The 15,681-nt window shown below is 39.8% G+C and overlaps 1 protein-coding gene across 3 annotated transcripts in view; it reads left to right on the top strand.

Annotated features, from left to right (window-relative positions):
• The window catches only part of GRIN3A (glutamate ionotropic receptor NMDA type subunit 3A), a 161,076-nt gene that overhangs the window by 115,141 nt on the left and 30,254 nt on the right, over nucleotides 1-15,681 (top strand). For all 3 annotated transcript variants that reach the window (XM_059072835.2, XM_067041099.1, XM_067041098.1), the window contains exon 6: nucleotides 7,383-7,534. In XM_059072835.2, coding sequence (XP_058928818.1) covers nucleotides 7,383-7,534 — 152 coding nt within the window. The remainder of the gene's footprint in view (nucleotides 1-7,382; nucleotides 7,535-15,681) is intronic.

Raw genomic sequence — 15,681 nt, 5'->3', positions numbered from 1 at the left:
ACACGGGGAGGGGGAAGGGTAAGCTGTGACAAAGTGAGAGAGTGGACATATATACACTACCAAACATAAAATAGATAGCTAGTGGAAAGCAGCCGCATAGCACAGGGAGATCAGCTCGGTGCTTTGTGACCACCTAGAGGGGTGGGATAGGGAGGGTGGGGGAGGGAGATGCAAGAGGGAGGAGATATGGGAACAAATGTATATGTAAAACTGATTTACTTTGTTATAAAGCAGAAACTAACACACCATTGTAAAGCAATTTACGCCAATAAAGATGTTAAAAAAAAATGACAGTCTGATGTAGCAGGGCACAAAAAGAAATGAAAAGCCAAAGAAAAACTAGAAAACCAAAGAACATTCATTATATAACCTCATTTTGATGTAACAATGGGAAAATTCCCATTTTTTGTGGCATCTAGGGATATGGAAGAGATGTTACTTTTTTTTTCTGTCCTAGATGCACTGGGTAATTGAGGTCCCTTTTGCCATTAGCAGCTGTTAACAATGAATTATTTGTAGTGGGCAAAAGAATGAAGGACTCTATTTTCCACCTTTGTCTTAGGGGGCAACTCTATCTTGTCAAAAGGCAGTGGTGAGATGGCTTGTTTGCCTCTGCTAGACCCCAGTGCCAGATGCCACACAATTAACTCCCCACTGGTTTCCTGTTTACATTTCCATCTGTGCTCCTGAGACTTGGTGTCTTTCAGTTCCCATCATCTCCAGATACCATGTTGTTTTCAAAGGGGATAAATACAAAATGGTGCAAGGAAGTGCTCTCTCTGCAAGAGAGCAGAGAGACTACAGATTTGAATACAGACAACGGTCTCATCATTGTTGGCTTATTCTAAAAAAACCATTGCAGGTTTATTCTGGGTGAGGTGCAAATCAGAAATTTTAATTCAATACTGCCTCTGTGAACAAGTTTACAACCTAAAAGCAGGACTTTGTAAAACACAAAGGGAGGACACATAAGTTAACAACAACATGACAGAGATACTAGTAAAAGTCTTGATTGCTGCTTTTAACAAAAAAGTTAATCTCATAGATTTTTATGGAATATTTCTCTCTTCATGAAATTTTTTAGAAATATATGCTTTCCTTTAGCAACATTTAGGATTTGTGAACTTATGAAAATGTGGACTTTATTATTAATTAATTAGACTTCATAGGCATAAATATATCATAAAAGCAATTTATGAACAATTTTTACCCATTTAGCTTATAGGAATGTTTCACATGTCTATCTGTATCCTGTCATAGGACCTAGTATAATGCAAAGCATATAACAGCTATGTAATAAATGATGTATTACGTATTATATAACTCATTAGGTTGTATTTGAAATAAGTACCTAATTCACTTATTGTAGGTAATCAAAAGCACCCTGAAGGTCTGCATACACTTTCCAAAGTGCTTAAATGACTTTGGGAACTTAGGAAAGAAAACGGAGTCCATTGACTCCTTCATGCTGAATGTACATTCACTCTCTGTAGTAACGACATTATACCAATTTGGTGTGACTACTGAATACCCCTCCCAACTTCACCATTCTGCATTTATTTAAGGCTTAAAGGTCAAGTGGGACAAATGAAAGATAATAGTCCACATTGAGTTTGAAACCTTTTCATAAGTCTTCAGTGCAGCAAAACCAAAACTATTAAGAATTCAAGAGCATATGGAAAATCTCTGGTCATATTAAAAACCATACACCAGGGACAAAAAGACATATTGTGTGCTCTGGAAAAAAAGAAAGTGTTGAGATAAATGAATTCATGTCCCAAATTTATGCATTGGAGTTAGCTGACAGTAAAGGTCAAATGAGAAGAAAGAGTAATGGAACTGCACAGTACTGATTTGTGACCTTTCTGCTGAAGACTTTGCGCATTTTTGAGTTTGTTCTGTTACTTGCTTTCCACTAATTATTTAATACAGTGCTTGGAGCACTAACTCTGGAGTCTGAGTACTTGGGTTAGAATAGAGTTTCTGTTACTAACTATGCTACATTGGGCAAGTCACTTAATCTGTTCTTTAGCTTCCTCATCTGCATTATGGGTTTGTGAATAGTACATCTATGACAGAGTTGTCGTGAAGAGTAAGTAAAATAATATATGTTAAGCATGTACAAGCACACAGTAAGTGCCCAATAAATTATTATTATTATTCATTATATTGAATTAATAGATTGAGACCAATTCATTATAAATTATCCTAGGATAGATAGCGTTCATATATCTCAGCTTCTCACACATACTTCTCTCTCCACTTTGATGTGCTGGGGGTAAGGGAAACCCATTTTTAAAGTCTCCTTTAAGGTTAGGACAATTCTGATATGTTCTCAACCACTGCCCTGCAGTAGCTATATATGGTATTCCAAGGCCAGACCGTAAAATGAAATTAATTTTTCTTCCTGAAGTCTTTTTAACCCTATCTAAGATCTTATTTTAAAATATCTATTTTCCAACCACATTTCAGGAAGATTTTTGAAGTCTATGAATTTCTAACTATACATTTGCTAGCCAAAGTATATTTCCACCACTCTTAGCTGAGTAAAGCTGATTTATCCATGGGGAAAAGATCAGAATTCTATTCTGAAAATTCTTCTCTTGGGCTATTAAGCTGTATCCAATTTCAAGGGTGCCTGAAGCCGTCATCTCTAGGGTTGAAGGATTCCATTTTGCTTCATCTATCAACCACAAAATAGTCAACCTCGTCTTTACTGCAAAGCCACGTTTCTAATGATAATGAAAGCAACTCAGGCTTCTAAGTTGAGTCAGCAATTTAAAAATAAGAATTCTTTGACCAATGAACACAATCAAATTTGAAAAGCAGCTGATAAAGAGGACAAAAATGGTTTTATTATTTTATGTTTCTGAATAAAATTGATTTTTATGTCTTTTAACACGTACCTCTTCTAATTGCCACATAACTTTGTTTTCCTGTTTCTCCCCTTGTTCCATATGCATAGTTTGTTTTAATTAGATAATAATTATTATTATTTATGCCAATAAGTATTAAAATATCAATATTTAATATATGCATTAACATAGAAAATTTTAAAGAACAGGAATCTATTTTTAGCGGTCAATTACAAATTAACCTTGACATGACGGAATGGAGTGATTTAATATTTATTATCTCCTATGTAGCAATTTTTAATAAATGTCTCTGCAACTTCAACATAGCTTTTTCCCTAAGGCAATTTTTATACTTTTGTTGTAGTGCCAAAATTCTATTCTTAGAAAATGTAAATTTATCATAAATATTAATTTCCAATTTTTAAACTTTCTTATCATGCATTTTGGTCTCATCTATCCAAAATACCACTATCAAGAATCACTCCAAGATGCCTTCTCTCATCCTTTCATCTGGTAGTAATCTCTCTCCTCCTAACAACAGAGTTTTCTTCATCCTCTTCGTTGCATCTTTGTCATTATATTTTATGTTTATTGAATTTATGACTGACCTCTCTTTTTTTCTCAAGAAAAGTCCTATAACATCCTACCATGCTGTGTAGTTATTTATGTATGCCTCATCTCCCCCGTGCCACCATGAGCTTCATATGGACAGACTTGGTGTCTAATTTAACTTGGTAAATTCCATAGCACTTGGCAGAGTGTCTGGGACAGAATAGCATTCAACCCTTATTTGTGGAATTAATGAATAGATGAATGTAATAAATGCTTATCAAATGAAAAATGAAAACAATTCTGCCATGATTACAGTAACCTGTGCTGGAATTACTGGCTTTAAGGGGATTTTTAGGAGAAACAATATAGTCAGGGAGGGTCCTGGCTAGTTAATTTCCTCATTTATGTACAATCATATACCAATTGGGGCTGTACTTACACTATATTTACAAAACTTATTGAAAAGTTTATGACAAAATCTGCCCATGAATAATATATGTTTGTGTCTGTTGGATTCAAACCACCAGTTTAGATGATTGTAGTTTTTTACTGCATTACCTGTAACATATATCAATATGATTGTAGTGATAGGGCCTGTTTGAAGGGGAGGAATAGGTCAAGTATTCCTTTGCCTTGGTCACATGCTATAATGGATACAGTGGAGGGAGCATTGGTTTTAGACTCAAACAGACCTAATTTCAAATGCTAGCTTTGCCATCTATGAGTTGTGTGAACTTGGGCTGTATATTTATTCAATCTTAAAGTCTCTATTCTGCATGGGTTCACATAGGGGTTAGACACATGTGGAATGGTATCTGGCACACAGTAGGGCTCAGTATGTTCTAGTTCTTATTATTAGAATCCCAGAGTGATTTAACTGACCTGTATGCCACACTCCAGTATGCAATCTTAGACTAGTGCATGATCTACAAAGTGGGGTAAGACATGTAAAATGTTTATTATAGAGTAGTAGTTGGTGTGTAGTAAGCCCTCTATAAATATTAAAAATTGTTGTTGTTGAAAATTATTGCCTCCAGGGGAAAAAATATAAAATATTCAGCAAACCTGGCCTAATGATCCTGACCATCAACCCATACCCACCAGATAGTTCCAAGATCTTCTACTATTTGTTTGTATAAGTCCCAGTTCTTCTCCCTCAAGCTGGTACAAGCTGGGATGTCTCAGTTGTAATGAAATAATCATTATGCAGTGCATTGTTTAATATCTGTCTCAGATATTAAACCCACCAGATAGTTCCAAGATCTTCTACTATTTGTTTGTATAAGTCCCAGTTCTTCTCCCTCAAGCTGGTACAAGCTGGGATGTCTCAGTTGTAATGAAATAATCATTATGCAGTGCATTGTTTAATATCTGTCTCCCTAAGACAGTGTACACTCCATGACAGCAGGGACCATATTTACCTTGCTCACTGCTAAATCCCAACCACTTAACACAGTGCCTATTCACTCATAAATATTCATTGAATGGATGAATGAGTGAATGAATAAATGTGTGAATTAGTCAGCAAATATTATCATACACATGACTAGTATTGTGCCTGACATGTATATAGGTACTGAATGAAAATCTGTGCAACTGAATTTGTCAATAGCATTCATTATAATAAAAGTTTCTAAAGAAAATCTGTTACTTCCTTATAGTTACCCATTACTTTAAAAAAATGTTATTTCATGGTAGAATCAGCAGAAGAACAGACTGCCTGTGTAAAGTCTTTTATTGTCAGTCTTGCCTTTCAAACCAAAACTACTAGGCACAAAATAGGCACTCAAAATAGCTCTTTGAATGGAAAATTCTAAAAATGCTCTTGACATTGTCATCATTTCCTTGACTCGCCATTGTTAAGGAACAAAATTACCAGGGGGAAAAAAACATATAGCTCTTTAAAACGCAAAAATTTTTTCTGTATTACTTATTTCCTCTCTTTTATTAGTTATACACAAACCTCAAGGCCTATATTTTTTAAAAAAGGATTTGTGTATCTGCAATTTTTAAAAAAGAACAAAAACTAATGTCCTTGGAAATAAATTATAAGATGGAATCATGTTTCCATGAAGTATCTTTGGATTCTTGACAGCCTTTTGGTCTTTATATGTGAAAAAAGGAGCTAGCTATAGTTTCAGTTTGTCTTCCTCAATCATCTTGAGGGCAATACATCTTTTTTCGACTATGCTATCCAATAGTTACAGACAAAATGTAGGTAATTAGCTCTTTCACATGGCTCTTCAAAGAGATTAACAGTTTGGAAAGCAAGTAAAGCCCCATACTAAGTGAGGATACAGAGTCCAAGCTAATTAATAAAACTCTGACAACAATTACTTCTTCTTTATGCTCATCCTTCATCCTTTTGCCTTCCTTTCTTGCCTTGAATAACCATTGTCACAGATATTTGGTTTATCAATTCCTTGATTTTTTTCTGAATATACTTTTATCACATACATATGAATTCTTAAAAATACAGTGTTTTGGGCTTCCCTGGTGGCGCAGTGGTTGAGAGTCCGCCTGCCAATGCAGGGGACATGGGTTCGTGCCCTGGTCTGGGAAGATCCCACGTGTCGCGGAGCGGCTAGGCCCGTGAGCCATGGCAGCTGAGCCTGCACGTCTGGAGCCTGTGCTCCATAATGGGAGAGGCCACAACAGTGAGTCCCGCGTACCAAAAAAAAAAAAAAAATACACTTTTGTTTTGAATGTTTTTACATTTACACAATGGATTCAGGCTATAATCTTCTGGGATTGATCTTTTTCATTCAGTGTTGCTAAGAGTCATCCATATTATTCCATGTCATTCTAGTTCCTATGTTTCACACTATACAATATTCCATTGTGTCAACATTCCACGATTTATTTACCCATTCTCTTGTCAACATTTGGGTTGTTTCCAATTTTTGCTATTATGAACAATGCCTCTAAGAACATTCTTGTACTTATCTCCTGGTGTGGTTATAGAGGAGTTCTTTAGGAATGTATTTAAAGTTGCTTGTCTTAGAGCTTATAAATCTTCAACTATACAAAGTAATAGCAAACGGTTTTCCAAAGCGGGTACATCAATTTGCATTCCCACAAGCAACGAATAAGTGATTTTATTGATCTACATTTGTACCAACACTTGGTTTTATCAGACTCCCTTTTTTGACAACAAGTTTTTGTTTATGTTTTAGTACTTATGCTACATTGTACATTCACATGGTTCTCATTCTATTATTAAAAAATAAAATAAAAGTAAAAGAGAGTCATGCATGACCAATGATAAGAGTATTTCATAAACCAGGGATTGTAATTCATCTAATTTTGTGTATTTAAGGTCCAGGGGAGGGGTTCTGGGAGAAGTAGATATAATCCTAGCCCTGGTAAAGACTTCAAAGATGGCTTCTAAAGAATATCTTGAAGGGAAAGGCAGAAAGCCTTGGAATACAATGTGCCCCAGTACACAGTACACAACTCATTCCTCTCCTTTCCAGACTCATCTCTTTTACTCAGAGAGGTAGCAGATCCAAGGTAAATCATACCTTGGACATTTTTTTAACATCCTTATTGGAGTATAATTGCTTTACAATGGTGTATTAGTTTCTGCTGTATCACAAAATGAATCAGCTATAGGTATACATATATCCCCATATCTCCTCCCTCTTACATCTCCCTCCAACCCTCCCTATCCCACCCCTCTAGGTGGTCACAAAGCACCGAGCTGATCTCCCTGTGCTATGAGGCTGCTTTCCACTAGCTATCTATTTTACGTTTGGTAGTGTATATATGTCCATGCCACCCTCTCACTTCGTCCCAGCTTACCCTTCCCCCTCCCCGTATACCTTGGACATTTTTGAGTCCTTTGAAGGAAAGATGGTGAAAGCTCACTATGCCCTCGTTACCAGGCCTGACAGCAATATCATGCAAGCATGGTGGCAACATCTCAGGAACCTCTCAGGTGAAACACTCATCTGAGATTATATTTTCTCCTAGGATACGGCATTGGTCTCCCTCCCAACTCTCCTTTGACCTCCAATATATCCGAGCTAATCAGTCAATACAAGTCACATGGGTTTATGGATATGCTACATGACAAGTGGTACAAGGTGGTTCCCTGTGGCAAGAGAAGTTTCGCTGTCACTGAGGTAAGGGAAAAACTGCTGATAATGTTGATGCTTTTGTACAGCTTCACCTTGAAAAATATGAGGAAATGCTGTCATATGTGGCCAATAATCCAGGCTATTACATCTCCTAAGACTCACCATGGTATTTAGATTACTCCTAATTTCACTTGAAGGATGCCTATTCAATAGGAATTTTCCATAAGACAAGTTTGTCTTGGATTTAACTGTGATACTATTTTGATGAGTAAATGTCTGAATTTCTATTTTTTGCCTATACGCTATATCCACAAGTGCAGAAGAAATGCGGTTCTGCATTACAGCAATAGTATCTGAGATTGACATTAACAGTGTTTGGTTTAACTGTTAATTGCTGGTCACAATGTGGACTTCAAAATATTCTCAAGATCTAACTTCCCAGTGGTCCAGTGATGAATCCTGCTTAGAGAAATAGATATTAACTTATAACTGGTAATTCTTAGACAATCCTAGATTTTTTAAACTGAAAATCCTAGATTTTTTTTAAACCAATTCCCTTCTTTTCGTGATGGAAAACTAATATCCAGAGATCCTAAGTGATTTGCCCAAGGCACACAAACAGTCAGAATCTACATCTTTTTATTGCAATGCTCTGCCTTTATGATGTAATTAGAAAGAAACCTGCAAAGTGAGCCAGAAATTGGATGATTAAGATAGGAGACTAAAAGGTGTAACAAGAGCCACAGGCTCCAGTATTTAAAAGAGAAGCCAAATAAAGCAGTACGAGGTCTGTCTGACATAAAAAAAAAAAAAATCTAAAGCCAACAATAATGACTCCAAATAGACTCTCTTCGCCAACAACTTTCACATTTGTATTTCAACACCAACTCTTCTTCTGGGCTCCAGAACCATATATCTACCTTCCTGTTTGACATTTCCACTTGAATATCTTACAGGCATCTGACATTTTACTTGTCAGAACCGAACCCTGCTCTTCTCTCCTAAATCTGCTTTTCTCCCCGAGCGTCACATCTTGGATAATGGCACCTCTGCCCATCGAGTATCTCATTCCAGAAACTGGCAGGGATCCTTAATGCCTCCCACATCTCACCTTCTGCATCCATCAACAAGCCATTTCTTTTCCTCTATAAAATATCTCAAATATGCCCATTTATTGTCATCTCCACTGTCATCACTCTAGTCCAAGCCATCATCCCTCACCTGGACCACTGCAAAAGTCTCCTAACTGGTCTCTCTGTTTTCATGCCTGCCGTTCTCCAATTTGTTTTCCACATGGCAGATCACTCTCCTACTTAAAAGCCTGCGATGGCTTCCCATGTTAATTAGGGAACAATGTGAAATGCTGAACCTGGCCTGCAATGCCCTGCGGGACTTGACCCTGCCTATTTCTTCAGCCTCATCTCATGCAACTTTCCTCCTGGCTCATTACACCCCACCACAATGGTCATTCCAGATGGAGATACACCAGTGGCTTTCCTGCCTTGGGATCTTGGCATATGCTGTTGCATCCTCCTTCCCAGATACTCTTTCTCTCCCCATCCCCTGACATTTACCTAGCTAATGCCTTCTCATTATAAACTCCCAGCTGAAATCTCCCTTCTTCAGAGTATGCCCATAGTCCCTGATGCAATCTGAATCATATCTCCCTTTATAATCTCATATTATATCTTATTTAGAAGATGGTCATTGAGCAAAGATTTAAAGGAAGCAAAGAGGAAAATAAGGAATTAGGGAACTAGCATGCTCTATTTCTTACCACATGACAAAAACTGTATTAGGGACATTAACTCATTGGTTCTCACTACAACCCTGTAAGGCAAACATTTTTATATTTTTTTGGAGATAGTTTCATGGCTTTTCCTAAAAGAAATAAAATTGGGCTTACACTGGTCAGCTGAATTAATTCAGCCAAGAAAATTAACAAACCAATTGCTTAAACTGTGCCAAGAAAGCAACAATCATTTCGTGTTTCCTACCATTTGTTGTGACCATGGATAGCTCAAGCCAAAATCTCCAAGTGATTCAAAGTTGACAGCAAGACATTAGACAAGACGAAGGGAGCCTCCCCGTCATGCCCCCAAAGCCAGCAATACAGAATGACTGGCACCTCCCTGATCACAAGCATACCTCTAGGCTGTGCCATTTCAGAGGACCATCAGACCAAGACATCAGCTGGATGGACTGACTCCCAGGGCAAGCCTCTGAGGGTGCAGGGCTCTTCAGGCTCAGAACCTAACTCCACCTGGGCACATACAGGGGAACATACTTTTGGAGACTAACAAGCACTAACATAAATCTATTGATTCTAGTGTGAAAATATCTAACACAAAGCATGATAAATTTGAAGCCATACATTGCTGGACTTGCATCCTGGCTCTACCAATTAACAACTGAGTGACTTAACTGCTCTTAAGTCTGAATTTCTTCATCCATGAATGGATATGATAAAACCTGCCTTGTCATTTTGTTCTGAGAATAAGAGATCATTTATGGAGAGACCGAGTAAAAAACCTGACATAGTAATGAATAGAAATATTAATACTTCCTCTCCTTCCATCAGGAGAACTTCCTGGGGTTCACAGATATCTTCAGGTATCTTTCTGCAGCTTTATTTAGAAGTAAGGAAACCTTCCCAGAAATTCTCTGGTAGATTTCCTCATATTCATTGGCCAAAATTATGTCATCTGTCCATGTCTAAAGCCTATCCGTGGTGAGGGGAATGAGATCACCATGATAGATTAGCCAGTCATGACTCATCCTCCAGGACTTATTAGCTGCTCCAGGGGCAGCTTCCCTTGAAATACATGGCCCCGTAGAGAATGGGGTTCTCTAAATGAAATGAAACAAAAGCAGGGTTCCCTTAGGAAGGAGACAGGAGAATGAATGCTAAATAGGCAACCAACCACCTCTTCTACACTCTCTCCCATCCTACCCACTTCTAGTCATCATTACAATGAGGTATTTGGATTTAATCATATGCAAGAGTCCTCCCACCTTTGATACAGTGATTACGGTCTTTCCTTTACATCATCCTGAGATAAGAATATTTAATATATTTACAGTATAGTATAATGGTTGAAAGTATGGGCTTTGGAAACAGTTCTAGGTTTGAACGCCACCACCTGTGTGATACAAGACATGTTACTTGTCCATTCTGAGCCTCAGCTTCTGCAAATGGGGGTGATAATGTCTACTTTATAGGATTGTGGTGAAAATTAAGGCAGATAATTAATGCTTATAAAATACTGAGCCTATACCCAAATATGATAACCACAAAGTAACTTATATCCTTAAGGATGATGAGGCTTCAACTGTTCCAGGGCTGTATGGATTTATCAGTAATTTCAAACAAAACCAAATTAAGTGTGGACAAAAAAGGAGGCAGATTTTGAAAAACAAACAAATAATCAGCAAAAGCCATAAACTGTTCAGATGATATGTGCAAAACACACCATATCTTATTTCAACCCTGGTTTTTAATGGGGCAAATTCAGGGGAGAGGTATTTGGAAAATTCTGGATGTAGTGAGCTGGAAGCAACTGGATAAGAGGCTGATATCAGGATCAAGTTATGGTTGTTTAGACAACCCTGGGCCCATTTTCCAGGTCAGCTGAATTTGGAAGGGGACGAGAGGTAGGAATGAGGAGAATGGAAGAGAGGTGTACCCTTAATTGGAACTTCAGAGACAGAAATAAAGATTATGATAACATCCATGTGTGTGTAGAGATGTGGGTGCTACCCCCAGCTTCAGGGAATGTTAAGAACATGTATGGAGCACTTCTCAGTGATGGTGGCCTGCACTACTGCATATTCTGGTCTGTGCAGTAACAATTTGCTTTGCAATGTTGCTCACCTGTGTGCATTTAAACGGAGTGCATATCCTTGCGCACTGACTGGGATGTTTGTCTTGAACAACCTAAGACAGAATTTCAGGATGTCACCCTCACAGAATGTAAAGGTACAATGTAATTAAATGAAACCCATCTTCAGCTCATTGGCTGAGCTTAGTCTCCTCTGTGAAGGCCCTGTGCCTGCTGGATTTTCTATCACTCAATCCATGAGTCTCTACCTGCTGTTTAGCTTTCTCCCAGAAAAGGTCAGAAGAAGGAAGCATGCTTGTCATTACTTTGCTTGCCATCCCTTTTGCCTCAAATGTCATACTTTGCTGGGCTATTAGTGTGAAGAAAGTAGGACTGGATTTGAAATCAGAGAAGCCATATTTGAAGCCTGCCTCCACCATCCACTTGACTTGGGAAAAATCACTAACCCACCTCAGTCTCAGCTTCTTCATCTTTTCAGTAACTTCTTGTGAAGAGTTAATAAAATGGTAGTTTAATGAACACATCCCTCCTCCTTTGTTCTCCCCAGGGGGAAGGGTACAGAGCACAGCACGGCAGAAGCAGGTATGTTCTGGAGGGTACCTCTCCCAACAGGTGCTCTTGAGAAAGACTTTCCTCTGACCTCCCAGTTTCCAGGTACAGTCCTAGTCCATGTATGTTGTCACAAAGTAATTAAACAATTTCACCCTGAAAAAAAAATCCTCATTTGCCTAATGAATAATATATGGTCACCTAGTAACATGACATGAAAGATGCTTTTTTCCACCTGTTTCTCACAGTTGGACATTAATACTTGGTCCCCTGTCAGAACCTTGATCTATTCACCTCCCATCTCTTGGCAACACCAGAGCTGTCTAGCTGCAATCTCTCTGGAGGATAAACTCATTTTTTTTTAAATTGTAGGGCTTTATCTGCTCCCAGAGTCACCTAGGAAACTGCAGGTCCAATTCTGTAGGCCAGACTCCAGCAATTTTCAGAGAGGAATTTTAAACTGACCTCAGATGTTTCTTCACGATCCTCCTAGTATAGCTGTGCCTCTGCCCACACTGGACTCGTGGGTCGATTCCACAGGGGAACACGTATCGCAGGCTTTACATTGCCTTCATTTCCCTCTGACTCAGCAAAAAAATGTAATTTTTTTTTTTGAGTCACTGACTGAATTTAAGAGTTCCAGGGCAACAGTTTTGTGAAATCTGTTATTTACAAACCAGGAAAAGGAAGGCAGCAGATCACAGCTTAGGAAACTCCCAAAACTCTTCAAGGAATTATTCAGATATATGATGATACCTCTTTTTGAAAGTCTCCTTTAAATATTGGGTTGAATAATGTGCCTTTTAACCAACTGGGAATAGTCAAGAAGGAAGAGGAAACAGTTTGGGCAGGGAATGGATAGCATACTCAGTCTAAGGAGAGTTTTCAAGAAACTCTTGGCAGAGGTATGGTTTAAGGAAACCAACAGAAATAGTGCAATCTCTCAGGGCAAGTAAAGTGAAGGAGCCATTACCACACCTTAGCTCAAAGGGAAAAATGGAGAGAGCCACTCCTAGAACCCAGGGAGGCACAGGAGAGGGCATTCTAATAGGATCTTCAGCCTTTGGTTAGGGACATAGCCATGCCACAGTGACCTGGCTGAGAGAGAGCCAGGAAGTAAATACCTGACCTTAGTCTCCTCTGGCCCTCCAATCTTCCACCACTGCCTTAAGCCAAGGAAGCCTGTGAATGTGGTCCATATAGAACCTCCCCAGGGCACAAAGCAGGATGGGAAGAGGTGGAAAGTGGATCTGGAAGGGCAAAAGAATGTCCAGAACAGTCCCTCATGGCAGATGAAGGTGGGGATGGGGCCAGCTGAAGGAAAGCGCTGGCAGCCTGACCATCTATGAATGTGCAGCTTCTGCAACTGCAGAGGTCCAACCTGCAGGGAGGGAGATCATGCCTTGCACTGATCAGGAAGAAGGGAGAAGGGCAACCAGACCACTGGAATGACCTTAGTCTTGGGAGTCACCCTTGCTCCATCATTACTGTGAGGAGGCAGTTTTATGTCCTCGGGAAAGTTACTGAATCTCTGTGAGCCTCAGTTGAATCCATATCTTCCTGGGTTTTTACAAGGTTTTTCTGCCTCTGAATCCATGGGTCTCCTTGTGTTGTCACTGAGTATTTAGGGAAACAAATACTTACTAAGCAAGAAGTGGAACACTGCACTGGAGAGAGCTCTATTTCAGGAATCCAGAGACCTCGATTACATAGGGCAGGGAAAAGGAAAAGGAAATGTTGAAATAGTCTTAAAATAAATCACTAATCATTTCAGTGTTTTTTTATTATTAAGGAAAGTGCACATTAAGAAACTCTGCCCCATTCCACCCATGACCTCACCTTCAACTTGACCCTCACCCCATCCCTGAGCTTAATCAGTCCTTGACCTCACCCCATTCCTGGCACCCAACACCAACCTGACCTTTAATTCATTCTTAATCTTACCCATCCTTGGCATCCCCCATTCCTGAACTTCATCCAGTAAGGGATGAGGCCATGGAACAGGGGTGGAGTGAAGATGTTTGTGAAGCTCGTTATTAGGTAATTTTTTTAAGCTGAAGTGTAAATGGTCTATCTTTAGGACCACAGTAGAGGTGCAAATGCAAAAACAACCACGGTGTCAAAATATCCACATGTAAAAGGTACATCAAAACATCATGAACACAAATTACTTAACCTCTCTGAGTTTCCTCCTATGCAAAATGGAGAGAAGAATATTTGATGATTCGGCTTGGTGTAAGGAACAGAGATAATGTACATAAAAGTGTCTGACATGTGGTAGGTGCTGAATAAATGGTAGTTATCATATTTGTCCTGACTCTGCCATGAACCAACTGAGTGACCTTCAGCAAATGACTTAAGTTCTCTGAAGCCTGTTTCCTGCCCTTAAGATTGAGCCGAGCAGCATGTCCAGCTTAAGAGAATGCTGTGGGTCTCAAGCAGGTGTGTTTAGAGGGATCCCAACCTAACTAGCTGAAGATCTGGATCCTGGGACACAGCGGAGGACAATGAACTGACTGGCCTCCAGTGTGGGCTCTCCATCCCTGACCACTGCCCCCAGACCACCAAAACGTGCATCTAGTGTGAAACCTATTAATATCTGTTCACTGAGAAAATGGAGCTTTCTCACGGCAGACCCATTCTTCCCTTTGTTAATTTTTTGTGGGGAAGAGTAATGGGTTAGTCAACTATACACTGAAATCTGAAGAGATCACACAGTCCCATCAAGAAGCTTCAATGCCTGTCAATTTTCTTTGCAGTTTATTTTTAAAGACCCAGACGGAATGGTATGGGAGTGGGGGAGGGGGGAGTCTTAATGCAGTCCTTTTTTGCTCTTGACAACTAGGTCACATCTCAACAGCCTCCTGCACCTTTCTCATCTCTACTCCTTCCTTTTTCAATTTAAAATGTCACTGTCTGCTCTTCAACCTGATGAAAGTTATGGTGAGGCAGGGAGAGTTAATGACTGTAGATTGCTTTAAATTGAAAACCTGTGTAATTCAAGAACCACCTTGACAGCTGAGTGCCTCCCTTGGACTAGCCTAAGTAATTAAGTTTAGTATTTAAGCCAAGCATAAGGTCAGATGGAACCTATCCAGGTAGTGCTTTCTGGAAACCTGAAGAAACACAAAGCTGTACCTATGTCCTTTTATGATGTGGAGTGGAACTGTGCATGAAGAAAGGCAGCCCAGTCTCAGAAAGGCCTCACCTTCTCTTACTCCGCTACCAGAACAAATTCACTCATTCATTCATTCATTCATCTGTCAGCAAACATGTCTTGAATCCCTGTGTGCCAGCTCCAAGCCAGGTGCAGCTGACGCAGAGATGAATACAGAGCTCACAGGCAGGTAGAGACAGACTTGTGAAGAAACCCCCTGGACAAGCGGTCCCCAACCTTTTTGTCACCAGGGACTGGTTTCGTGGAAGACAGTTTTTCCACAGACTGGGTGTCGGGGGGGGGGTTCTGGTGATAATGTGAGCAATGGGGAGCGATGGGGAGCGGCAGATGAAGCTTTGCTGGCTCGCCTGCCGCTCACCACCTGCTGTGCACCTCGGTTCCTAACAGGCCACGGACCGGTACCAGTACCAGTCTGTGGCCTGGGGGTTGGGGACCGCTGCCCTAGACCACACCCCACAGGGGCAGCAGTAGAAGAAGATGCAAGGTGGAACAGTGACACAGGCAAGCCCATGGTTCACTCACAGAAAAGCAAGAAGGAATCAGAGAATGCTTTCTGGAGGAGGGAAGCCCCTGTAGAGTGAAGAACCCTCTGGTCAGAGCGTGAGCAAGACATCAAGGCACGA

This window comes from Kogia breviceps, chromosome 8 (assembly GCF_026419965.1).
Source record: "Kogia breviceps isolate mKogBre1 chromosome 8, mKogBre1 haplotype 1, whole genome shotgun sequence".
NCBI lineage: Eukaryota > Metazoa > Chordata > Mammalia > Artiodactyla > Physeteridae > Kogia > Kogia breviceps.
This window is presented reverse-complemented; position numbering and strand designations above follow the sequence as displayed.